The sequence below is a fragment of the Rhinolophus ferrumequinum genome, chromosome 11 (assembly GCF_004115265.2).
Source record: "Rhinolophus ferrumequinum isolate MPI-CBG mRhiFer1 chromosome 11, mRhiFer1_v1.p, whole genome shotgun sequence".
Lineage (NCBI taxonomy): Eukaryota > Metazoa > Chordata > Mammalia > Chiroptera > Rhinolophidae > Rhinolophus > Rhinolophus ferrumequinum.
Window position 1 is genome coordinate 10,744,548 of NC_046294.1, and position 27,686 is coordinate 10,772,233.

Below are 27,686 nucleotides of genomic sequence, written 5' to 3' on the forward strand. Positions count from 1 at the left end.
TGAAGGCACAGGGGGTAAGCCTCGGGGGTGACCCGCAGGAATGGAGGCCGAGCAAGCCCTTGACTCTCAGTCCCCCAGAAGGTAAGGTGGCTGATACCTTTCTTGGCCTGTTTCTTGGTGGTCTTGCGGCTTGTGTTGGAAACCCCTGGAATGGATTTTATTTCGCTCTTGCTGACAGGGGGCGGGTGGAGCACCAGCTTTGGTGGCCTGGTGAGACACACAGGCAGCCCGGCTGCACTCATGAGTATCCCAGTGATTCCTGGAAAGGGAGAGGATGAGTGCGGAAGGGGACAGTCAGCTTTCCAGCCCCTATCCGGGCCCTCGCTCCCATCAACCCACTCTCCTCCTCTCCAGCAGAGTTCTCACAACTCATGGATTCTGTACTTACCCTCTACTTTTCCCAGAAATGGGTCCATTCACTCATCTTCAACAGCATGCTTTGTTCTCCCCAATCAGTTCTCCCCAAACTCTTCCTGCTCTTCAGACCCAACTCCTGAGATCCCTGTTTGTTTTAACATCTGAATTCTCTCCCTTACAAATACTTACTACCTATTTTTCATATTTCTACCTGAAACAAGGGTTTCTCTTACCTGCCAAGGCAGGATTGACAGGACTAGACCCATTTAGGTTCTTCACTGGAACAGTGGGGACCCTGTGAAAAGAGCAGATGCATTATGGTTTTGACAAGTTGAGACAAAATTCATTAGTTGAGACCCCAAAATTTCACCCTCTGAAGGGTTTCACCCTTTCTTATAGAAACTACTTATCCTTCCGCAGCCAGAGGGAATACCTTCAAAATCGAAGTCAGATCATGTCACTCCTCCACTCAGAACCTCAAAACTCAGAAGAGCTCCTCAGTTCATGCAAAGTTCCAGCAAGGCCTACGCAGCCCGGCATGACCTGCCGACACTCCCCACCCCGGTCCTCCTGTCTCTGTCCTCCCCTCATCTCACTCCCCTCTTTACTCGGCTCCAGCCGTTTCTCCTACATGCCAGTCACGCTCCTGCCTCAGAGCCTTTGCATATGCTGTTCCCGCTGACCTGAAATGCTCTTCCACCAGATAGCTGCCTGGCTCCCTCCTACAACACCTTCACTCCTGGCTCAAATTTTACCTTCTCAGTGAGGTTCCTGAGACCATTTGATTTAATACTGCTGTCCACTCATCCATCCCACCCTGGGACCCCCAAGCCCTCTTACCCTGCTCTTTTTTTAAAAAAAACTGTTTTTCCCAAGGAACTTATAATCTTTTAAAATAAGTTGTTGCTTATTATCTCCCTTTCTAGAATTGAAGCTCTACAAGGGCAAATATCTTTTTCTTCAGAGTCTGACACTAGTAAGAATTCAATGAATAATACTTACTCATGGAATGAAAAAAAAAAAAGAAACAAGTTCAAACCTGGGTGTACATAACATAGTCACCTAAGAAGCTTTCAAAAAAGAGCCCCAGGCCTGCAAGGGAATTTCCAGCTGTGGGGCACCAGAGCTTGCATTTTTACAGCTTCTGCTGAGAGGATGCAGAGGCAGCCCGTTCGCAGTCCAACATTTGGAAACCATTGCTCTAACAGCTGTCACTTCTCCTTTTCCCTGAGAAATAGAAATACCAGGCAAAGCCTCCTCCTCTCCTGTCCTTCTCCCAAGCACCTCAAGCCAAGCTGGAGAGGAGACGGCACAACTGCCTGGGAAAGACGAGGCCTCCCACGGTGCCACGGAGAAATACGGGGCGTGCAGGGCTGGGTCTTGCGCCATTCTCCCTGCCACCCAGGCTTCCACAGCTGGGCTCAGAGGGCGATGTGGGCTTGGAGAGGCCAAGGGCCTGGGTCACAGATGACTCCAGGAGCCAGACAGCCTGAGAGGCCAGCAGTTCTGCTACGGGGGTAGGGTGGTGCTGGAAAAACAGGAGGAGGGGGAAAGAGTGTGTTGGTCTGTTTATTTATTTAGTTTATTATTTGTTTATTTGTTCCTTTATATTGAGCCCAACTTTCTGTTGGACGTGCTGCTAGATGTTGGGGACACGGTGGTGAACACGAGAGCCCCTGAGACTTCATCCATGTGTTACAATTGCTGAACATGCAGAGCCTTCATACCGGGCATGATTCTAACTGCTCACAACATGTAATCTAATCCTTCCAATAATCTGTGCAAGAGGTGTTGTTATGATTAACCCCATTTTAATAGGCAGGGAAGTTGAGGGCACAGAGAGGTGAAGCAAACTTGCCGAAGATCACACAGCTAAGGATTTGAACTCAGGAAATCTGGTTCCAGAACCCATTGTTTTAGCCACTCTGTGCCATTCTTCCACCACTCCATGCTTTAGACACAGAACATGAAGCTCAGAGGGTAAAGGAATAAACCCACAACTAAGACAGGGGAGAGCCGGAACGGACCTCAACGCTGAGTGGAGTGTCTCTCTGTCCTCCACATACCCAGGGGTGCTTCCCCAGCGATGCTGAGTCTTCCAGGGCCTCTGTCCCTTCCCAGGGACCCTGACATGTGCACTAGGGTTATGAGAAGGATGTGGAAATAACAGATGTGGGAGTGTTTGTGTCTCAGCAGGCCACCGAAAGCTACTTTTCCTAGGAAACTGTCCCCAGGATAAATCAAACCCAGATGGGGGAGGAGAATTCAAAACAAGGGAAAGTCGGCCAAGAAAAGAGGCACCATCTGAACCCTGGGCTCTGACCCAGTACTGGAACGGGGAGTGAGGAACACCGGGTTCGAATCCCAATCCTGCCAGTAATGCCTTCACGTCTGTTAACTTTTTTGAGCTTCAATTTCCTTACCTATAAACCTGTGAGGGTCTGGGGTTAGAAGATGCCAAGGTGACTACATGACGATTTCCCACCCCAGTACCTAAGAACCAGGTGACAGCCTAAGCGCTGGGTCCCCTACCCACAGGTGAGTCGCCTCCTTATCGGGCTGGGTCTGGAGAAGATAAGGAGTGAAGGTCCGGCCTCCTGTGCCTGTCCCCCGGCTCTCCACCAGGGGGCAGCGTGCCATCTAGCCCCGCACCTGCCTGTCTGTCCCCCTCACCAGCTCCAAGGCCCCCGCTCCCTCCCGTTGATAAGTAACTGTGATCTGGGTGACAAAAGCTACCTTTGTTCCCGTAAACTGGACTGGCAGGTTTCCACACCCAATTTGCTTAACCAGGAAATAGTCCAACCCCTAGAGCACCCCCCCCCCCCCAGGCAGCCCAAGAACTCGCTCTGACGAGAGGGAGGGTCTGCACACATGGGGCCCAGGAGCCCCGCGAATTTTGTGAGAGAGGTGGGTGTCCCTGCCATGCCAGGAAAGGGACAGCGTGGCGAAAGGACTTGTCAGTGGGCTCCGGGTGACACTGGGGCTGGGGGAGAGCGGGCATATTTGTTTATGAAATACAGAAATGTAGAAGTCCAGCTTCCAATCCGGCTGTGCACTGACGTGGGCTTTGGGACAGCCACACAGCCTCTCTGCAGTTGACCACATCTGAGTCACCACGACTGTAAACAGGGCCCCCTAAATCTCTGTTGGGGGGGGGGTCCCTGTGAGGATTTAGGATCCAGATCAAATACTTTGTAAATAGCCAAACCCTATGCAAATTTGGGTGATTATTTCCATTTTTGTTTCCCAACTGGAAGAGGAAGTTGGGCTTGATATAGTCTTTTCCTGCTGTAATATTTCAATTTGCTCAGATTCTTGAGGACATCAAATGTCAGGTACCACGCTGAGCGCTGGGCAGTACTTAGGACTGTGGAGCTGACACGGACTGATCACCCCTCCCCCACTGTTACTGGGTAAAATGGAAACCTTGGAGACTGACTGGCCTGTGTAGTCCACACAGATCACAACCCGTTGGGGCCCCGACTTCATATGCCTGAGCCCTCCTTCTAGAAATTAGCAACCCTACGGCAGGCATGTGTCCACATCCTCCAGGAACTCAGTTCAGCCAAAGCTATCTGCCTAACCACTTGGCCAATCAGAAGACATTCTCCTCCCTACCCACATTCCTTTGGGCTGATCCCAGTTATGGAGTGTGCACATTTTAATTTCCTTCCCTCAAATTAAAAACAAACAAACAAAACAAACAAACAAACACAAAACGAAGGAAAGAGAAAAGCCAGCAAGGTGCCGGGGAGGAGGGTCAAAGGCAGGAGCATGGCTCTGCAGAAGCAGTGTTTTTCTTGGAGTCATGAGCCAACCCAGGAATCCTCAGGCAGAACAATGGTCTTGTCTCTCCAGCAACCGAGGCCTCGCTGGAGATAGAGGAGCCTCAATTCTGGAGGAGAGGGCCAGAGGGGTGACTCCCGCCCTCTGCTGTACAGCCCCCTCTCTGTTCCCTTTAGAAGCCCCCTGCTTGTGTCTCTGAATAATTCACAGGATCTTTTGTTCCCCCCAAACCCTTCTCTCCATCCCACTTCTTCCACCCTCCCTGGTCTTCCTTTCTTCCGTGGGAAAGTTACTTGAAGAGGTCACGGGCAGAGAGAGGAGGGGGAAGGGGCCATTGGACGACAGAAGGTTGATGGCAATACCAGACAAAGGAATAAACATGCTAATTAAATGGCCAAGAAAGACTGGAGGAGAAGATGGTAGTGGGGGTGAGGGAGGTGGTAAGAGGTGAAAAGGAAAGGGCTGGAAGATAGAGAGGGGTAGCGAGGGGCCTCGCTTGTCAGGAAAACAGAGCAGAGAAAAAAACAACTTGTTTCTATAGCCCTTTTGAAACAGCTCTGCCCAGCCCTCCACCCTATTCTCTCGCTCCAATTCTACTGGCTGGCAGAGGGAATAAAGCAGAGAGATAAAGAGCTGCCGATTCCCTCATTGGGATTTAAAGCGATCTGGGGTTCCTTTCCCTCAATTATGGCGTGGGGTCAGTTGGCATTTGTCAAAGGTGCCAGAAATGAGGTGGGGCTGCTCAACTTTGCCTTCAATTCAACAGTTACATAATTACACAGTGGTCGTTCAGTAGATACCTGTGAATAATAACAACTAACGACACTAGTGGCTAACTATGACAGAACTCTTCCTATGTACAAAGCATTGTGCTAAATCTATATATCAAGTATTGCATTTAATCCTCATGGTAACTATATAAGGAAGGTGCCATTATTATCCCCATTTTACAGATGAGCAAACTGAATTCAGAGAATGCAAAACTTGCCCCAAGTTACACAGCAAGGAACTTGGGTTGAAGCCCAGGTTCTGGTGGCTGGGTTCTTATCCACGTCAGCAATCACACTGAAGTCTGCCCGAGGCCCCAGGATGCTGTGTGACAATGTGGAGAAACTGAGCAGAGGCACCATTTAAGTACACAGTCCCCTCTCCCAAATATTTCTGCTCACTCAGAGGCAGTCATATAAACAGCCTATGCATCTGACCAGCTTTTGACCATTTATAAATTGCCTTTACATACAAAAAGTAGCTGGGCTCAAGCAAAAAGAGCAGTAGACTGGGAGACTAAAATCTAGGGTCAGCACCCATTCTGTAACACACGAGCTGTGTGGCTTTCCTTGGGGAGTTAATTCCAAGTTAAGTGTCATGCTTGACACTTGCATCACAGGGTAAGGGAACAGGATAATGCTGGTGAGTGCACCTTGTAAACTGTTAAGTGGAGGTTTTCATAAACATTCCATGGGGTAGTCAGGGCAAGCATGAAGACCCCCATTTCACACATGAGGGCCTTACACAGATTCTGCGGCTTATCCTTGTGGCAGAGGCAGGAGTAGAGGCTGGGCCTCTCAGTTTGTAGTGGACCTTCTTCCCTCTCTCCCCCCAGTGCTGAATCTCTATGAGCAGAGACCCCGCTTCTGGGCAGCCTGAATTCCACACTCAGGTGTCCAACCTAATGCTAAAACCACTCCTACCTCCTGGGACTCAGGGGCTGCAGGCAGGGCCAGAGCCCTCTGAAGAAAGGGAAGATTGGACGGCTATGAGAGGCCAATCTCACAAGGAACCAGGGGCTGGCAGGCAAAGGCTGTGAACACCTGGGTCACTCTCGTTTTATGATCGGGCCAGACCAAGATCATAAAAAGCAGTAATCACAGAATCTACAACATCACCAGGTTGTCACAGAAGTAACTGAGACCATGCATGGAGAGTGTCCAGCACACGGGCTGTTATTCCAATCTGGAGGCAGCCCTCCGGTTTCCAGAGAGACCAAAGGAAAGGGACAAACACTTATTTGGCACCTACTGTATGCCAGGCACCATGGGCGTGTTGGACAGAAAAGTGGCACCACCGAGTCAGAAAGTCTGGCTCAGATGTCACTCTTCCTAAAGTGTGACTCCTGGTCTCTGCCGAGGATTAGCTACATGCCCTCGAGCAAGTGAACTTCTAATTTCTTCATCGGTGACATGGGATCAAAATGCCTACTTCACAGAGTTGCTGTAAGGATTAAATGAGGTTGTAAAGCCCCCAAGCTAGAACACGGTGGGAGCACAGTAAATGTTGCCTGCTATTACTGAGTATGCATGATCTCCTTTAATCTGTACAGCAACCCTGAGGTGAGTATTACAGCCAGCATTTACCGAGGAGGGAGCTAGGGCTTTGTCCCCATCGCAGGGCTAGTCAGAGGCAAAGCCTCAATCAGACTCCAGAGCTGTGGGCCTCCAAAGGCCAAACCTTGCCTCACCCACCACACCATACCACCTTCCACCTGCAGCCACGACAAGAGGATGGGAGCTTAGGTCTTGGTAGCCCCTCCTCCAGCTCTGATGCAAGATCAGCCCTGGGCGAGGCCCCAGGTGAGTAAACGCTGGAGGCAGCCACGGAGGCACCTTACCCGGAGGCGATCAGCACCCGGGACTGGGCGATGGCCAGTCGCTGCAGGTTGGTACGATTCAAAGTCGCCAGGGCCACCCTTCCCGTCTTGCTATTGGCCCCTGGGGGGCTGGCAGGAGAGCCCGCGGTGGCCCCTGCCGCTGTGCTGGAGGCTTGTCGCCGGATTGGCTGTGACGGGGCGGTCTTTACTGGGCCTCGAATGGTGCCCGTGCTGTCCATTGGCTTGGCCCCAGGGCCTGGAAGGGGGGGCATCTTGACCGCTCCAGATGGGGGCATGTTCTTGCGGGCCGCTGGGGGCTGCAGGGGCCCGGCACTCCCGCTGACCACTGCCGCCTTGACGCTCATCACCAGGACGCACTGTGGGCAGGAGCAGGGCGGGCCCGGGGGCGAGGCGGCCGACCCGGGGCTGGCTGGCCAGGACTGGGCCTTTGGCAAGGTGCCAGTGACCATGGGGTAGATGAGATCAAGCCGCCGGCGGACGCGGCGCTGGCGCTGGGTCTGCCGGTTGATCTGGCCCATGGTGCTGAAGTCAATGACGTAGCTAAAGCCGATGGAAGTGAGGTCGATCCAGGGGTGCTGCTTCTCGTAGGCGTGCTGGATGGTGATGCCCACTTCCATGTCGTAGGGCGTCCACGAGCCATTGTCGTTCTCCCACTCCCACACCACGCCCTTCCCGGGAGCCGAGGACGGGTCGTAGTAATTGCGGCGAACTGGGCGGAGGGTCCCTGCCAGAGGGGGGCAGAGGAGAGGGTCAGGGTCAGCAAGGAGTGAAACTGAATTGTGTTTCATTACTAGGCCAACATTAAATGAGCCCTACTGTGTGCCGGACACTAGGCGGCCTGTTGAGGTATCAGCTTTGAATGAGACTCATTCGTGCCTTTTAGGAGACTGCAGTCACACAAGGGTGAAAACAGAGGAAGAGGATGTAGGAGGCAGTGTCAGACACCAGAAGGAGCACCTCCTGGTTTGGATTCCGGACACCTTGGTCTGCAGCCAAGTTCGCTCACTTACTAGCTACTATAGGCCCCTTGGTCCCCTTTTCTCCCCTGAGGAACAGGATAATAGTGACTTTGCTGAGTTCTTGTGAAAGTTAATCGTCACTCACTTATTCAACACATATGCATTAGTATATGCCAGGTTCGAAGGCATATAAAGCCCTTGGCACACAGAAGTGCTCGTAAATATCATATCCCTTCTCTCAATGCTCCTCTAAATGCCCCTGCCCTGAGGATTAGAGAGGAAAAGGACACAGTGCCATGGAAGCCCAGAGGGCGGGGGAAGCCTGCCCCCTTCCAGGAAGGAAGCAGAGGCAGTGGCGATGGAAGGAAAACCAGGTTGAGAGCACTCTCTCACGTTTCCCGGCATTAACTCCTACATCAACAACAGTAATGGCCATAAAAATAATTTTCTGTTTATCCGATGTCTTTCTTCCAAGAAGTTCAAACTCTTCTGAAGAGAGGACCGTTTTAATTTTTACAGTCTTGCTGTTGCTGCTGCCGAGGAATAGCACAGTGGAAATGAGCGAGCAGGACTGGAAGGGGAAACTAAGCCTGCCACCATGGCTCTTTATCCCTGCCTGTAGCTGTCGCCTCTTTCTCCCCTACTCACCCCAAACACGCATTCAGACCCATGCCCACCAGGGCTCATTTCATGGGTGTCATCATCAAGGCTGAAGACACCTGGCTTGAGGCAGGGTGGGGAGGCCTGGAGAGCTCCAAGGAGCCTTGAGCCCTATCCATCAAAGTGGTGGGAAAAGGCTCCCCTCCTCTGGCCTCTTACCCCACCCCTCTTCCATCCCAGAGGGAGACACCAAGACCGGGGACAGAATCCCATTCAAGGGGGGAAGAAAAGGAACAATGGCTATTCAGGCTTTTGCCAGGGTCATAACCCACCCCCCACCCCATCTCCAAGCCCGTTAATGACCCAAAACATCAACATTCAGAGGCAGGAGGGAAAGGCAGAACAATCCCCTATTCAGCACCAGGACCTCTGCTGGGGACATGAGGGAAGCCGATGAGGGGGGATGAGAGGAGGAAGGGGGGCAAGAGTCCCCTGGTTCGCCTCCATTTCCTTCCTAAGTAGCCAGCTCCCTGGGGAACAAAAGGCGCAGGCTTTGTGTCCCACAGTGGAGGTGTCCCCTCCAGCTGTGTGATCAAGCCTCAGTTTCCTCATCTGTTTGGGCCCTGGGTAGCTACTTCAAAGGGTGAGTTTGAGGATTCAATGAAAGAATGAATATAAAGCACTGAAATAACACCTGTCACATGGCAAGAACTCCATAAAAGTTGGTGATTATTATTGTAATTTATTTTCTATTGTATGTCTAAGCAGGATGGAGGAGTCATAGAAAAGTTTAGTTCAGGGGAGGCTGTGTGTGTGTGTGTGTGTGTGTGTGTGTGTGAGACAGAGAGAGAGAGAGAGAGAGGAAAGTTTATATATAACTCATATTTGTACAATATTTATTATTTAGAGAGCACCTTCACCTATCCCAAACCATATGAACTTCTTTGGCAATCCTATGGAACATCTTTTACAGATGCAGAAGTTAAGTATAAAAAGCTTAAATGACACTATTTAATATTTTCTCCAGGGTAGCAGGGACAATGTACTTGACCAATTCTCACAGATGTGCTTAAAAGGCATTTTTTTTTTTTTTTTTACAATAATGTTACCAATCCCGGAAATGCTGTGGATTGCCCCAGAACTCCTGGAGTCTGTGCCCTGGCTCTCACATACCTTCCCAGGTTGATCGTCCTCTGTGCTGGTATTTTCCTTCACTCCTGACAAACAGATGCCCCTTCGATCCTCATGCTTTCCCTCGGAGTTCCCTGACCTCCTCTCCCACTCTCGGCCACGTCCCTTCTACAGAGATGCCCATCTTGGCCATTTTTACATTGAAATTCTCCCAGTCCTTCAGGTGCTATGCCATTCGCCACCCACTTCTTGAAAGGTTCTCCCAGTCCAGGTCCCACGCTCCCGAAGTCTGGGGTGCACATCTATTTATGCCCGATGTGCACCAGCATCTTGGCACTTTTCACACCCGGGTTTTCAGTGGAGGCTACACCGTATCTCTGCATTCTAGTGCCCAGTGTGGTGACTGGCAGCAATGAGGGCTCCGTCATGAGCTGTGATTGACGGACGACTTCTTGCTACTTCGGCATTTCATCATTTACCACATATTGCTGAGTACTCACCAGCTGTATGAGGAATGCCAAGATCCAGGCACGCCTCAAGTAGTTTACAGTCTAAAACAAGACAGGTATGCAAATGACTACTTAGGAGGCAGCACCGGCCGCCAGAAGGCGGCCAACAAAATGCATGTTGGCAGAAACTCTGACCACATCCTCACTGTGCTTAAATCCTTTCCATGACTTCTCCTGAGGTCATGGCGGGGATCCCCTCCACCCACCAACCTCTGTGGCCCCCTCACACCTCATATATTCTGCCCACTTTTCTGCCACCTTGGCCCCCTTCCGTCTCTGCCCACTGCCATGCTTCTCTGGGCCTTTTCACAATGCTAGTCTCTCCCCCCCAAACACTGTGGCGTCCTCTTCACTACTCACTCTTCAGATTCCCTCTGGCTGCCCTGACCAGGTCCAACTCCCATTCCTATTTTTCTTATAGCATTTATCTTGATTTACACATTTATTTGTGTGATTAATTCTCCCTTCACTGGATTGCCAACCCCACGAGACTGGTCATCCAGGGGTGTTTGCTCTTGGCTGTATCCCCCATGCCTGGCATGTCCTAAGGGCTCAATAAATTTCAACTAAATAAATGAAATAATGATGGAGAACATTTCAAGAAATGGATGGCAAGTAGCATAAGACCTGAATGATAAGGAGAATTTCAATAGGGAAGATGGCAAAGGAGGACATTTCCGAAGAAGGGACTTTGTGAATAGTTGTGGGGGAGGGAAGTCAGAGAACTCTGTGGCAAATGCATGAGGATGGACCTCTGTTTGTCAGGGGTAGAGGAAAATATAAGGCATGGAAGGAGATAAACCTGGAAAGGTATGTGAGAGCCAGGGCATAGATGGTCTGGACTGCCAGACTGTGATGGGTTTTATTTGTAGGCAATGAGGAGCCAGTGATGTTTGTGACACAGAAGTGAGAAGACCAGGACTGCTCTGTTAATCAGTTCTAAGTGAGAAGTAATGAGGGTGTTGGCAGTGAAAATGAAAAGGAGGTGACAGATTGGAGGGAACCTACAGAGAGGAAATGGGTAGGACTTGACCATGCGTAGCTGAATGCTTTCCAAGAGGGCTTCCAGAATCTGCCTCAGATTCTCCTGGGGTACAAAGCAGCAGTGCCCTCCAGCCCCGAGGCTCAGTGTGTCCGGGGACCGGCTCTGGGAACCTGCATGTGAACGACCCCCTGAGTTCTCATCATGCACACTAAAGTCTCCACTGTTTGGCCACATGGGCACCCGAATAAGATTCTGAATGACATCATGTGTCAGAGTCCTGAGGCTTTGACTACGGGCACGTGGTGAAATGATGGCACCATTAAGAGGCAGAGGGGTGTCAAAAGGAAGAGCTGGGTTTGGGAGGGAAAAATGATGAGTTCGATACAGCCCTAGCGGGTTAGTTAGAGACAGAAGCAGATCTCAGAACCAAAGTTGTGGGACAAAGAGAGATGGTGGGATTTAATGATCTGGTTATTTTCAGAGCCCGCTCCATCTGGAATGGGGTAGTCCTGGACCTTTCTATAATCAGGACCATGACCTAGAAGATCTGAGGAAATCCATTTGGTCCTAAGGTTCAGTGTCCCAAGGAAAAGTCCTCTAATATAATAGGGATAAAGATGTTCCCAGACTAAAGAGGAAAGAAAGAAAGAAAATCAGTTTTTCCTGGCAACCCAGACACCTGCACTCCAAAGCACCCAAGATGTTTTGGCTCCTGGGTGATGGGAGACAACACCTTTCGGGCATGACCTGAGGTCCCCAGGGCATTTCACCCACATCTGTGCAACCCTGTGTTAGAGCATATGCTGTACCCAAGAAATCCCGGCCTCTCTTACCAGCATCTCTCACCCCCACTGGAATGTCCCAGGAGGACAAACACTTGGGTGTTGTTATCACTGTACCCCACATGCCTGGAACAGAGCCTACATGAAGTTGGCGCCCCGTACGTGCTCACCACATATTGGAGTAGAGCACGGGGCTCTTGATTTGGGACCTCAGTTCTGCCATTGACTAGCTGGAAACCTTTGAGCAACTTAATGTCTTTCAACTCACTTCCTTTCCTATGAAATGGAAACAACAATAAGTCTTTCATAAGATTGCTGGGAGGATTAAACAAGATAATGTGTGCAATGTGCTTGGCATATTCCCCACACTGTAACTATCAGGTGGTCATCATGACCTTTGCCTCCTCCACTTCTGTGCTCACAGAGGATGGAGGGTACTGTGGGGGGCAGGGGCTGGCTAAAAATGGGCTTCTGACAAATCCTTTAATCTCTCTCCATCGGACCCTCTCACCACATTAAATACACAAAAGAAGCCGAAGTTGCACAGAAAACCGAGCTGGAAAGATCCCTCCCTTACACCAGGCCGCTTCTAAGTGGCATCATCACTGGTGCAGGGGCCAAAAGTGTTCACCTGCCAACCTGCATGATGGGAAGAAAGGAGCCAGAAGGGATCTTAAGGCTGCTCTTCATTCTACAGAGGAAAATGAGGCCTGAGCAGTTAAGGGATTTGGTCAAGGTCACATCACAAGCCAAAGAGTCTGGGATGTGAGCCTGAGTCATGTCTCTCCCTCCCAGCCTGGGTCTTCCCGCATCCTGATGCTGGGGCCCTGGAGATGGCAGGGGCCCGGGTGTGTTGGAAGACACAGCGGAAACTGATGCTGAAGTACAGAGCTCTAGTCACTGTCCTACAGGAGGAAAAGGTCAGCCAAGTCAAGGTAAATGACCGTAGGTGGAGAGGACCCAACCAAGGCTCTTGGACCAGTCACCTCCATCTTTCCCCATCTCTTCCCTTCCTCCAAATTGACTAGCTCAAAATGCTGAGAGGAGACTAGCACAGAATGCAAATAAGCTCAGACTGGGAGGTGATCTGGAGACAAGGGCCCAGGGCAAACAGGCAGGCAGAGGGTGTCTGCAAACTTCTAGCCAGCTCCCTGGAGACAGGCTGGATGAGGTGGGAGTCCAGGGCAGCGAAGAGTCTGAGGACCCCCTCTGCAGCAGGACAGGCCACTTCTGAAAAAACAAAGCTCCCATGTCAGGGAATGTCCTCACATAGAAGAGCCAAGAAAAAAGAGAGGAATCGCCTCTAGGCAGGGGACTTCCAGCTCTCCTTTGTTTATGGGGATGTTTCTGGTTCCCAGCTTCAAACTGTGGTGGGGCACGGTGGGTAATTTAATTAAACATTGCCAGTGCTGACCGAGGTTGCCTTGGAGCCAGTGGTTTAAAGTTCCTACTCTGTCACAGCCTCATCAATGAGCTATATTGAGAGGAACTCTGTGTCTGCTGGAGAAGAGAGAGGAGGGGGCGCTAAGCCCAGAAACCCAGAGATCCTGTTCTACTTTGACAAGCTCCCCGACAGACCCAGCATTCCTGGGAATTCAGCCCAGTGCCTCTAGCACCCAGTGCAGCGCCTGGCGCTGAGGAGGGAGGTGCTCAGTATGCAAACAACTGACCAGTAGAACCAGTGGGGGGGAGACCTAAGCAATCTGAATGTGAGCCTCAGACAGACAAAAATGTGAAACACACGCTGAGGCCGTATTTAAAATGATCTGGGGCCAGCTCCTTGCCTCTGGTCTAAAATCTGGGGAGCCCGGTCACTCTTCCCTGAGGACAGGCTCACCACTGCCTGGCCAGCCATGGACTGAACTGCGAGCCACCAGGTAGTGGTCAGCCTGTCCTCAGGGAAGAGGGATCAGACCTGGGGGAGGTAGCTTCCGTCCTTCCACCCAGTTTTCTCCAGCACTTGACTTCAGGCCATGACCTTTTCTAGGCACCATGCCCATCTTAGATATCCCTAAACACTGATTAAAGTTTCTCCCTTCCCAAATGTGGGACAAGGGCTGGGACCTTTATGCCACCAGGGTGGTTCTCCATATGCTGTGGAGCTTTTGTTGCAACTAGAAAAGCTCACATTTGCCTGTTTATTTTGAGCAGCACTGAAATTCCCTGTCAGGTGTCTTAACTGCTGGTCTCTCTAGTCCCACCTCCATGTCCCAGCTGTCCCTTTCTCCACACACATACCCTCCCCCCAATCTGAGGCCTCCTCCCTCACCTCCACAACCTCTATCCAAATTGCACAATTTCATTCTCTCCCTCCCCCTCAGCCACTCTTAATCCTCTTTCTCAATCTCCCCAGATCCTCCTTATTCCCTCCTCCTCTCACTTTCCCACTGGGGTTTAGCCCCTCTAGATGATAACACTTCTGGAAGCCTTTCCCCAGAAAACTTGACTCATTGGGCCAGTGTGTGCAAAGCCCTTGGCAAAGAGGTTGTTGGAGTCATGACCAAAGATGGGGCCATGAGAGTGGAAAGATGCCCCCTTCCCATGACAATCCTAATTAGCACACAGGACGTGGGGGCTTTCCAAGGGGGCTTAGATGCCCTGCCCCAACAGCTGTTCTCCCGGCTTCTGGGACTCTTCCAGGCATCCTCTCCGGTTCCCCTCCCCACACCTGCCTCTCCAGGCTCCTCCTCACTCTCTTCGGAAAGTTAAGCCAGAATTCCAGAAACCACCCCCCACCCTCATGAGGAGACTACATGGAGACATACTTGTCCCGAGTCATAAGTGAAGCCTGGACACACGGGGCCAAGCAAAGACATGCAGCTCTGCCCTGCCCCTCCCGCCAATGGCCCGCCACCCAAGCAGGCTGTCTTTCTTGCCCTGACATGGGAAAACTGGGCAGCTGGGAAGTTGGGCTGTGGTAGCTGCTGTGGCAATTTGCTTCTCATGAAAAGACAGGAGTTTAGCGCTCGGGAAGGCGAGAGTGTTCCTCATAGGCGAGGATTTCGGGAGGAAGCTCGGGGGCAGTTTCTCCTTAGGAATCCGCCTCCTCCCCCTCCGCGGACAAAGGGAGCTGAGCGGCTTCCCTGCCAGGCATTCCGTAGAAGCCGGGTCCCTCCCCCTCCTTTCTCCATCTGCTCTGGCCTGTTGCTTCAGCACTTGGAGTGCACAAGCAGCCGCACTCGCCAATGCCACAGCATCCAGGGTACTTCATGCCCTGGAATCCTCCCAACTCCAGTCTGTCCTCCCCGGGAGCCCAGCCCTTCCCATTCGAGACTACAGCTTGAATCTCCGGGGAATCCCTTCTTTCTCCCCCCCAGTTCCCGCACCCAGAACCCACTGTGGAAAGGCACCCCACACACGAGGGGCAGAGGCAGTAAGGTGGGTGATGAGGGTGGCAGGTGGCAGGCCCAAGGGTGCCGGGGGACAAAGCAGGGTCAACCGACGCTTGAGCTCTGGGAGCAGGAAGCCTTTGCTCCGGGCTGGGATTGCTTGAGGGCGGGGTGGGCCCAGAATTTCCACAGGGGAGGACTTGGGGCTGCCAAGCGCTTAAAAGGGGACGTAAAACGGGGGTTGTTAGGAGGTAGGGTGCAGTTGGGTTTGCATAACTAGAACATAGATACTAATTGCACGGACGTTTATTGCAGAGGGTATCTTAAGAGGATGATGGGGAGGAGAGAGTCCCCTCCACGACCACCTCTGGGTGACACCACTGCACGGAGGTGCGGACTGGGTGGGCCCCGGTGGGTTCGCACCACGGGAGATCTCAGGGCGGGGAGGGGAGGTGCGCACGGGAGGGGCAGGGGTGGCAGGCTCACCCGTGTCCTGGCGGAACTGGTTCATGGACTGCAGGTCGATGATGTAGGGCGCGAGCCGGCTGTCCACCTGGCCCAGCACCACGCTGCCCCCGGCGCGGGGGCCCGCACGGACCACAGCCTCGATGTGGTGGCTCACCGCGGGGCTGTAGGGACGCCAGCGGCCGTGCTCGTTCAGCCATTCCCAGACCACCACGGCCGAGGCCAGGAGCATGGCGAGCCCCGGGCTGCGGCGGCGTTGCGCTGTCCCCCTCCCGGGCCGGGCACGCCCGCCCTCCTCCGCTTCCTCCTGCGCCGCCGCCTCCGGGCCTCGACCGCGCCCCCAGCCCCGCGCCCCGACGCCCTGGGCAGCCTCAGCTCCGGCCCATGGGCCGCTCCCCAGCCGCGCATCCACCGGGGCCCGGAAACCGAGGCCGCCTGGCTTCCACCGCGCGCCGCCGCTGCCGGGGTCCGCCGCTGCTGCCGCTGCTCCGTGGGGTCGAGTGGCTTCATGCAAATATCCGGCTCTCCGCAAACAGGCCCCCGCCTTGCAAAGCCACCCTGCGGGCGCGCGGCCGGAGCCCCGGCGGCCGCGAGCTGGCGCGGACTGCAAGACGAGGACTGAGCCGTCGCACCAGTTGCGCCTCGGGCTCTGCAGTCGCCGGGGTGGGATCTCGCCGCGCGCTCGCGCTCGGACTGGCACGCTGTGTTTCCCTCCCCTTGCTCCTCTTTCTCTCTCCCCACCCTTTCACCGCCCGAAACGCTGTCGCGGCCTCTGCGAGAGCTCCCCCTCTCTGTGGCTCTGCCTAGTCGCCTCCAGAATGAATCGCCCCTTCCCAGCGGGGCGCTAAAGCAAACCCGCGTCTGCGAGGGTTTCCCCAGTCCCTAGACGACGAAAAGCTACCGGCCATGACACCGCCCCGGGACCGCCGCTGTCGCCCGGCCTTTACTTTGCAGCTTCCTTTCCAGGAATGGAATTTTCTTTTCTTTTCTTTTAATTTAATACAGCGTTATCGGTTTCCGCAGCGCGAGCCCCGAGACACGCAGTGTCTCCGGTTTGTACACGCACTCGCACACTCACGTTCGCACACACAGGCGCCCACACCCCCAAGTCCTCCTTGCTCCCGCTGCTATTACCTCATCTTCGCCCGCATCCTCAGCTGTCTGTCAAGCATGCAGAGCCACACCCCTCGACTGCTCCGGCAGGTGCCCTGGAGCTCACACGCCCCCTGCTGGCCCAAGGAGAGGCGTGCCGGCCAATGGCCACACAACTATTAATTATACTGCTCGACTTCAACCTTTGCTAATGAGATCCAGTCCAAAGGGATGCAGGAATTTGATGAATGATGGACTTATATCGTCTATGTCGAGAGCAAATGTGGTTTTTTTGGCCTGCTCCGACGTCACTAGCGTCAAGAAGACATATGCTACATTGATTTATTCTGCAGGGTTTCTGTAACCAAAGTAATGAGACACTAGGACAGACACAAGGTAGACTTGGTTATTTTGGTCGCCAATAGTTAATGTGTCAAATAATCTAAAAGGGCAGATTAACATCCGGATTACATGCTAACATTGCCTGAGAACATAAACTTTGTTTTGCTGAGGTTACAACCACATAAAATAGTGAATTTATATGATAGAGATCCAGGATAGGATATGGAAGAATGAAAATAGATTAATGTTAGGGACTGGGATTATGAATCTTTCTAAAGTAATCATTCCCTTTCATAATATCATATAATCGTTTTTTGTTTCTGGAAGATTGGTTTTCCCTCTCTCTTTCTTGTGCTCCCTTGAATGACAGCTGTCCTGTTTTTAATCATTATTAGTATTTTCTATACCTCTTTCATTCCTTATCTCCTTCATCACAGAGTTTTAACTGCAAAGCAAAAGAAAAAATAGCATACACGCTCTTCTTCAACCCTCCAAAAGCACAGGCTGGGGCTACCTCTGAGTTTTGTCCTTGTTAGTGATACCCTTGCCCAGAAATCTCCCCAGCATGACCTCCGAAACTCCACTGTCCCTTAAAGCCAGTCTTCCAAGCCAACTCCATTCCAATCAACACCATTCATTAAAACTTCAAGTTTTAGGGCATGAAGGACAAAAGGAAAACAAGTAAAGCATACCTAACCTAATCCTACCAAGAGCCGTTATTATTCCCATTTCACTAATGACAAGGTTTAGAGAATTTATGCAGTTTGCCCCAGATTACATATTTATCCGGAAGGGAAATTGATATTTGCAACTAAGTTGGGCTCCCAGAAAAAAATAACACGTGCTCTATGGTGAGGAGGTGTTGCAATAACAGGCAAGGTAGGTGGCAATGTCAACGTGTCTCGATGTAAAAGAAAGGAAGGGAGACAATGAGGTTAAAGTGTTCTGGAAGAACATAAGTAGCATTGAAGAAAAGGTAATCTATGTTTACCAAACTATTTTTACTTCCAATCATGAGACTGAGAGTATGCAGAAACTCTGTACACTTTCTTGTGGTGTGGGTAGAGGTACATCCAGAGACTATCAGTGGTGATTTAATGAGATGCTGGAAGTACCAGGGAGAAAATAGCACCGGACCAGCTAAACCAGAAATTCCAAGGTAGGAAAAGATAAGGGGGTGATTGACAAATATTAAACAGGCTGTTTAAGAGATGAATGTAAAGCAGGAATAAACTGGCTCTAACCTATGTTCAGCCTGATTTTGCATCTGGTCTTCCAATAGCTGCCATGTTAAACATGGCAGAGTCTTACAGAACAAAAATAAATGCCTAAAAGCACACGAGAGGGTTTGTATGCAACCTGCTTCATTTGCAAGTGGAAGTGAATATTTAGATGACTTGACATTAGTAATCAATTACAGTTGTAAGATATGTATATTTTTTTTAATTTTATTTATTTATTTATTTTTTTATTATTATTTATTTTTAATTTATAGGGGTGACAATTGTTAGTAGAATTACATAGATTTCAGTTGTGCAATTCTGTATCACATCATCCATAAATCACACTGTGTGTTCACCACCCAGAGTCAGCTCCCCAAGATATGTATATTTTTGATAAGCTATGATAATTTATAATTCATAATAGCCCGTTTGGCATTAATAATTTATAATTACATGTCAATAATAATAGTAACATATTTGTATTTATAATTCTTAGATCTTCCAAAACCATCCTAATTTTAAATAATCTGTACCATGCCTGAAAATCTCAGGCATTTCATTTTGATATCCAAACTATACCTCCCAAATTGCCTCCTGCTCCCACCCATAAGTGGCAGAATAATCTTTAAGCAAATGGTGTGCCCAATTCATAATTTGGAATATGGCAGCTATAATAAAACTCCAATAATTAAGACTGATTGGAATAAATCCAGTCTCAATTGTTCAAAGGTATAATTTGATATTTCAAAAAATGCCATAATTGCTTAACATTAAGTTTCAATTTAAAAAATTCCTCTTTTTTTTCTGTGGAACATTCATAGACAAAAGTCATCCTTCATTCCCTCCTCCTCCCACCCCCGGTTACCTATTGCTCTGTTACAAGTTGCCCTAAAATTAGTCGCTAAAAACAGCAACAAGCATTTATTTGGCACACAAATCGGCAATTTGGGGAGGGCTTGATGATGACAGCTAGTCTCTGCCCCATATGGAACTCAAGGCAGCTTGAAGGACGGCTGAGGCTGGAATCACCTGTAGGTTTGCTCATGTCTAATGCTGGATGAGGGCTGTCACCTGGGAACTCAGCTTAGGGCTATAGCCCAAGCACCTACTCATGGCCTGTCTGCGTTGCTGATTGGCTTCTTCACAGCATAGAGGTAGTTGGGATCCAGATGAACGTGACCCAAGAGAAAGAGCTGGACAGAAGCTGCACTGCTATTTTTTTAAATTACGATTTTTGTTTTGAAATAATTGTAGATTTATATTCCGTTGTAAGACATAACACAGAGAGATACCACTTACCCTCTCCCCCCATGTTACCCAATGGTAGATAACATCTTATAAAACTATACTTACAAAACTATAATACATCACTATTGATATTGACAGAGTGAAAATACAGAGTAGTTACATACAATTCTGCTCCTTTATTGAAGCAATATAATTGATCATATATTATACAATGTTATTATATTATTGTTTCTATATTAAGTGTCACATATTATATATTACATATCTAGTATATATTTTATATTCTACAACATACAACAACATACACAGATGTGTGCAGTATAGTTTTATTACCACAAGGATCCATCATGTCGCCTTTTTATAACCACATCCAATCCTCCCCTACCATCCTGTCCTTAACCTCTGGCAATCAGTAATATGTTCTTCATGTCTATAATTTTGTCAATTCAAGAATGTTACATAAATGGAATCATGAAATATGTACCTCTTATTTTTGTATGGTACATTTGCTACAATTGATGAGCCAATATTGATACTTATTATGGATGAAAGTCCATATTTTACATTAGAGTTCTCCCTTGGTGTTGTACATTCTGTGGGTTTTGTCATGGAACCCATAGAACACAGGTAGTGGTATCTCTTTGCTGTCTTAAGTTGCAATTTTCTAATGACACATGACACTGATCATCTTTTGACCTACTTATTTGCTATTTGTCTTTGGTGAAATGTCTGGTAGGGTCTTTGGCTCATCTTTTTAATTGGGTTGTTATTTTTCGTATTGTTGAGTTTTAAAAGTTCTTTGTATATTTTAGAAAAACAGTCCTTTATCAGATGTGTCTTTCACAAATATTTTCTCTCAATCAGTGGCTTTTCTTTTCATTATTTCTCTCTCACTCTGTCTCTGTCTAAGGAATGGGTGCTTGCCCCATCTGGGCTGCTGCAGGTGCCACAGGGCCCAGGCGTGGCAGGAAGTGCCTTGGCACCCCAGTACTCTGGCTCACCAGACGTTCTCCAGCCTGGCCCAGCACTTACCTCTGCACCATGCAGCGATGATCTTTGTGCCCTTAACAGTGTCCTTCGCAGAGAAGACACTTTAAATTTTAAGTCAGACATCACGATGTTTGCTTTCGTGGATTATGATTTTGTGTTGTAACTAAGAAGACGTCACCAAATCCAAGGTCACCTAGATTTTCCTTTGTTGGCTTCTAGGAATTTTGTAGTTTTATGCTTTATACTTAGGTCTATAATCCATTTTTGAGTTAATTTTTGTGCAAGGTGTAAAGTCTGTGTCTAGATTCACTTTTTCGTGTGTGTGCGCGCGCGCATGGGATGTCCTATTGTCTTAGCACCATTTGTGGAAAAGATTATTTTTGCTCCATTGTATTGCTTTGTTCCTTTGTCAAAGATCAGTTGACTACACTTATGAGGATCTATTTCTGGGTTCTCTATTCTGTTCCATTGATCTACTTGTTTATTCTGTCACCAATACCACACTGCCTTGATTACTGAAGCTTTATAATACATCTTGAAGTTTAGTAGTGACAGTCCTCTAACTAGATTGCTATTCTCCTTCAATATTGTGTTGGCTATTCTAGGTCTTTTGGCTTTCTTTATAAACTTTAGTATTAATTGGTTAATATCCAGAAAACAACTTGCTGGGATTTTGATTGGCATTATATTGATTAGTTGAGAAGAACTGACAACTTGACAATATTGAATCTTCCTCTACTTTACATGGAGTATCTCTCCATTTATTTAGATTTCTCTTTGATTTCTTTCATCAGAGTTTTCCTCATATAGATCTTATACTTATTTTATTAGATTTATGCCTAAGTATTCCTTTTTTGGGGGGTGGTGGTGATGGTAAAGTAAAGGGTATTATGTTTTAAATTCCAATTATTCATTGCTGGTGTATAAGAAAGCAATTGACTTTTGCATATTTACTGTGTATCTTGCAACTTTAGTTTCAGGAGTTTTTCTGTTGATTTTTTGGGATTTTGTACATAGTACACAGACAGTCATGTCATCTGTGAACAAAGATAGTTTTATTTTTTCCTCTTTATTAGTATATCTTTGACTTCCTTTTCTCATCTCATTGCATTCTTTAGGACTTCTAGTATGATATTAAATATGAGTGGTGAAAGCAGACATCCTTGCCTTGTTTCTGATCTCAGCAGGAAAGCATCTAGTTTCTCACTATAAACTATGATCTTAGCTGTAGTAGATGTTTTCTTTCTTTCTTTCTTTGGTTTTTTGTTTGTTTGTTTGTTTTGTTTTGTTTTGTTTTTTGTTATTTAGATTTTCTTTGTACATTTGAGGGAGTTCCCCTCCTAGTTTGTTTGGAGTTTTTATAAATAGGTGTTAGATTTTGTCAAGTACTTTTTCTGCATCTATTGATATGACCATATGGTTTTTCTTCTTTCTAGCCTGTTGATATGATGAATTACATCAATAAATGTTAATGTTGAATCAGCCTTATGTGCCTGGAATGGAATAAATTCCACTCCTTTGCTGATTTGAATCTGTATCATTTCAATGTAATAAACCATAACCATGAATATAACAGTTTTCTGCGTCCTAGGAATCTTTTATCAAATTATTGAACCTGAAGATGATCTTTGGGACCTCTTGAATTTTGCCAATAAGGAGCTCAGGAGCTAAAATGGACAATCAGAGATGCCCCTCATTTGCCTTGTAACCTAACATATTCACAGGTTCTGGGAATTAGAATGTGGATGCCTTTGCAGGGACACTCCCCACATTGCTCATGCAACTCACTTGTCCTGCTTATACATACTCACTCCTGGGCCATCGCCTCCATACTACAAGTGACAGTTTTTGGCCACACCTGACGTTATGACTTGGTAAGTCTGATAGGACTCATCGCATAATGGGCAGTTCTGGATACACAGTCACTTGATGTATCAAGGCAGGTATTCCATCTTTACCAGGGCAATAGCACACCAGGAGTCGTTATTTAGAAGGCATATGTTCCCACTGCAAATGGCATGGCTTTGCTTCAGAACCTCAGGTGTCTGCACTGTGATTCTCCTATGTGGGCTTGTCATAAATTCCACATAGTGTCTCTTCCTATATCTGATACTTCTAATACCATTGAGTCAGCTAGACTGCTCTGTCCATGTAGCAGCACTGTTTTCACCACAGCCAGGATATTCTGTAGAACCCTTTCTAATCTAAGCCTCAATTAACGCTGGCAGCCTGTTGTGTCACCCTGACAATGGGCTGAAGCCATATACCCAGGCATACAATATGCTACCTTCAGAAACCAAAAAGGCGGTGTACTTTCTTCTTCATCGTGGGTATGCAAGATTCATTCATTTATCTTTTCCTTTGGATGAGACATCCAGGCATGTCCCTGATTTAATGGGCCTTGGATTCTTCATAGGGTTCATCTGCCATCATCTGAAATGTGTGTGTGTGCCATGACCTCTAATGTGCTGGCTACTTCTGGCTCATCTGGCCTGATTGATGTGGTGGTCTGCAGGAAATACAAATAGTCCAGACTTTTTCTATCTATATCATGACAAAAGAAGAGAGTGTTAATATAGTCTTAGGACAAAACTAAAAATGTATACTATTGTCTAGTCCACCTGAGTTACCCCTTTCCTGACAGTGACAGGAAATAATCTGTTCATCCAATCAGGGGCCACCCTCTACCCAGGGCAGGCTACTTCCACCTCTGGTGCAGTGGCTGCAACTGGGCCTATTGCTTAGTTTGACTTCGCGGTAGTCAACTGTCACTCTCCAGGACGTACTAGGTTCCCGCAGGGGCCAGGCGGATAACTTAAATTCATATCTGATAGACACCATTATTCCTATGTTCTTTAGATCCTTAAGGATTGCACTAATTTTCAGCAACCTCCCCTGAGTTAGTCAATGAAAAGTGGGGCAGAACTCCCTAAAGACTTATAGTGCTGATGAGATAAAAATTATAGAGTTCAGGATTTGATAAGGGAGGAGGCACTAGTAAACATACCAAACTCTTGGGTGGGAGTCCTGGAGGGCTGAACGCCAGAAGTGGAGAGACAGAAGTGGACAGGGCCTTAACATTCTGGAACAGAGTCTCAAGTCACTTTCCTCCATGATTGAATTAAGACGATCTTATTCACTTTGTCTGTCGGAAGACAGGGTGACTGTTTCCTGGAGGAAAACAACAAAACCCAGGTGATGAAGTAGGGGAAAAAGTGTCCACCCACCTCTTCCCCGCAAAGGCAACTGCCACTTTTTCATGTAAAATGCAAGATGGTGCCAAGGCCTGGCTGGCTGAACTCCTGAGTAAATATAACATTCATATTTCACTACCAAGGTGTTTTGGATCCTTTCTTTGTTAGTCAGTGAGTCTGAGTTGAACCACCCCAGAAAGGGAATGCCAGACAGAAGACACTGCCTTGGGTCTAGCGGTCAGTTTCAATACAGTTTAGCAACGCGTTAATAATAATGGCTGCCTTTTTTTTGAAAGGGGCACACTACTGGCTGCATCCAGCAGGTGGCGATGTTGTACCAGGAAATGACCTCTGAGTGCCTGGTCGCCTTTCAGTGTTTAACCAAAGCTGGGATTTCCCTTCTTTTGAAGATTCTATATTAATTTTATTTAATATAGAATATTCCAAGGGGACAGTGAAATAGTTTGGGGACAGTCGACATATTCCACGTGAAGCAGTTCCTGAGCAAGAGAATCCCCTCTGGTACTTATGAGATGGGGAGTGTAGGCACAGGACACATCAATTCCACAACAGTGCATTGAATCCATGCAAAGGGTCCCATCTGCAAGATCACTTCAGCTTTCCTTCTCCACCTCAAATCTTGCCTAAACCTCATAAATTGAATTAGGGTGACTTTCCTCCTATAAGAACACAATGCAAGTCATAGATTCCATCCAGGAGCCCAGGGAAGTTCAGGACGACGGGATAAGTCTAGCTAGAGTGGGAAAGGGAGGACAGGGGAGGAAAGAAAACTTAATTGTCAGTCTCCTTCCTGCCTTTGTCCTCTTGATCCTGGGTTAGCACCTGAGCACCAGTGCTAGTTCCTCTCCCATGTACCATTCAGTGTCTGGGGAGTACTCAGGTCAAGGGATCCCTATCTGCTCCACCCCCACCCACCACATTGCCTTAACTCCACCCCTCAGTTCTTGGTGCCTTTGCCAACTCCTGTGCCCAGAATCTTTTCCTCTCATGGGATAGTAGCATGGTGAGTTGGGTGCCTGAATTCAAGTGGGCCAAGTTTGAGTCCTTCCCTGCCATATTCACACAAGTGTGTATGGCCTTTGGTCCCCCTTGCAGACTGGGAGATCTCAGCTCCATCTCTAATTATCTTTCTCCAAAAGCATCTGAGGTTTTGGTACAGGGGAAAAGAGGGACGAGAAGGTGGGTGAGGAGGGAGACAGGACTGACTACATGCCTTTATTCTTGGTTTTGAAAGGCTATGGAGGTTTGGGTTCAACCAAATGAACTTCTAATGTTTTAGTTCACTCAAAGCTAATCAGGAGCAATTGCTATCAAATAGCAAGATGGGTTGATGAACACGTGGAGGTCCTGGGAGAGTGGTGCCCCTGGAGAGGGCATGGAAGCTCTGTGCCCCTTCACACATACTTTGCCCTGGTGACACCTCAAGTCTTGGGCTCCCAAATGCCTGTGCCATGCAGTGGAGACAGGGTCATATTCCCTACTCACTGATGCCTACATTTTTTCTTGCAGAGAGCACTGTGGGCAGTCCAGAGGTTTAGTGGAGGAATTGAAGGGACTGAAGAGATCTGGGGGCTGACAAACAAGTGACAAAGTTTAGCTCTTGCTGCGTAAGAAGGGAGGGAGAAGAGGATCTAAATGAACACTGGCTCTGAAAAGGGTTCCAGCCTGGAGGGAAGACCAGAAGACCAGGGGTTGTCAGGGACAAGGGGAGGGAAAGGGTCAGACACCCGGTGGGCTTCTTAGTCTTCTTTCTCCTCAGCCCTTTCGCCCACCACCTCAGCTTGCCCATCTCAGGCTTTTCCCCGATTTTCATGTCTTCCTCTTCTTTTTCCCCCCACAAGGCCTTCTTCTTGTTGTGGGTCAGACCTCCCTCTTCTTTCCCTTATGAAGACACCAGTCATTAGATTTGGGGCCCACCCTAAGTCTAGGTTGATCTCATCTAGAGATCCTTAAATTAATTACATCTGCAAAGACTCTTTCTCCAAAAAGGTCACACAGATATTAGCAGCTAGGACTTTTGGACATATCTTTTTGGGGGACATAGTTCAACCCATTACAACCTCTGTAAGTGTTTCTGTTATGTAACCTAAATATTAATACATTTCCCTTCATATAAGAACCCGGTTAATAGTTCCCCTGTGTCTGTGGTCTCCTCTCTGGATTTCAGAAGTTCAGAGCTCAAAAGTACCAGAAAGATAATTCAATTCAACATGCTATAATAGCCTTGGGGCAGGTGGGGTCACTGACCTTGCCCCCCTCCTTCAGCAATTTGCATGGCAAGGGAAAAAAGAATGCTCCAGATCTTCACACCTTCTGAAGCTTTATCCCAGGGGGAAGCCAGGAGACAAAATTGGGTTTAAGGTGCTTGGTGATCTGGAATGGATTTCCAAGCTCCAGGTGGCTCTTGAGTGAGCTCTGTGGCTCTATCTCAGGCTATGGAGTGAGACTCCTGTGGGCCAAAACCCACTCCATTGCTCAGGGTGACCTTCCACCGTAGTTGACTTATTTTCTCGTTTGTAAAATTGAGATGATGACAGTAACTACCTCCTGAAGTTGTGGCAAAGCTTAAATGTGGTGCTGTGTTTATAAGTTTGTGCATGATCGTTATTGATCATGAAAGAGAATGGAAAGAAATGAAGAACTAGAGAGGAGGGGTAGTGTTTGGGGAGAGCCAAAAATCCAACCCACCTTGTTGGCAGTGTAGACATGGGCTATGAGGGGGAAGGAGGGACCCGAAATTCTCCCAAAGATTCTGGTGTGAAGATTGTGGGGATGATGGGCTGTGAACAGAATAGAGGTCCCGGGAAAGGGGCAGATCCAGGCAGCGGGTCTGGGGAAGTCTCCGTGGCTGGGTTTTCAACAAGTTGGGTTTGAAGGGATATTGCATATTTGTGCTCCTGAGTGATATCAGGGCTAAAATAATAATTAGAGTGATCCAGAGAGAGGGGTACTCGGGAATCTGAAGCTGCAATTGCCAAGCAGGGAATAAGGGGTGAAAAGGACTGAAGATGCGACTCCAAGGGAACATTTGGATACTATGAAGAGGAAGAAGAGAAAGGAACGGTTTGAAAGATAGAAGGAAAATCAAGATGTCCTAAAAAGCTAAGAATAAAAAGACCCTATAAGACAGAAGACCAGGGGTTGTCAGGGACTAGGAGAGAGAAAGGGTCAGACACCCGTGGGGTAACATCGGGAGATTCTTTGGAGTGTTGGTGTTGCAGTGGTGGTAACAAGAATCTTTCATGTGTTAAATTCATAAGACAGTATGACAAAATAAAAGAGTGCATTTTCCTGAGTATCAATTAAGAAATAAGAAAGAAAGCCTGGGGGGCGGACGGGTGGCTCAGTTGGTTAGAGCACGAGCTCTGGGCAACGGGACTGCTGGTTGGATTCCCACATGGGCCGGGGAGCTGTGCCCTCCGCAACTAGAATGAAGTCAATGAGCTTCTGCTCAGCTCCCAGGTGGCCAGATGGCTCAGTTGGTTGGAGCGTGGGCTCTCAACCACAAGGTTGCTGGTTGGACTCCCCGACTCCCGCAAGGGATGGTGGGCTGTGCCCCCTGCAACTAACAACAGCAACTGGACCTGAAGCTGAGCTGCGCCCTCCACAACAAGATTGAAAGGACAACAACCTGACTTGGAAAAGTCCTGGAAGTACACACTGTTCTCCAATAAAAGTCCTGTTCCCCTGCCCCAATTGAAAAAAAAAGAAAAAGAAAAAAAAAGAAAAAGAAAGCAAGCCTGGAGAAAGTTTGATAAAAGACCAATGGATTTTATCAGAGGTTAGATGTTCCAAAGAGCAATTGTCCTTTCTCCCACCTTTAGAATTTCCCATCCTTTTCCCTCCCTTTCTCCCAAGTCCATGTACAACTCTAAAAAATATTAGATGTGTTCTTCAGACCTCAAACCAAACCTCCGAATCCAACCCAAATCAAGATGATTCATAAAATCACTGCTTTGAGAATTTGAAGGACAAGGGGAAAAGGAATTGGGGTACCCCATTAATTATTAGATCATTATTATTTCCAACTTACACTTTGAGACACTGTGTAGAAGAATTAGGAGC

The 27,686-nt window shown here is 48.3% G+C and overlaps 1 protein-coding gene across 1 annotated transcript in view; it reads right to left on the reverse strand.

Moving 5' to 3' along the window:
* Window positions 1-15,770, reverse strand: part of DTX4 (deltex E3 ubiquitin ligase 4) — a 30,476-nt gene extending 14,706 nt beyond the window's left edge. Inside the window, exons 1-4 of the mRNA XM_033119653.1 lie at window positions 15,533-15,770; window positions 6,752-7,475; window positions 591-652; window positions 98-259 (exon numbers count right to left, since the gene is read on the reverse strand). Coding sequence (XP_032975544.1) covers window positions 98-259; window positions 591-652; window positions 6,752-7,475; window positions 15,533-15,743 — 1,159 coding nt within the window. The 5' untranslated portion in view covers window positions 15,744-15,770. The remainder of the gene's footprint in view (window positions 1-97; window positions 260-590; window positions 653-6,751; window positions 7,476-15,532) is intronic.
* Window positions 15,771-27,686: the final 11,916 nt, after the last annotated feature.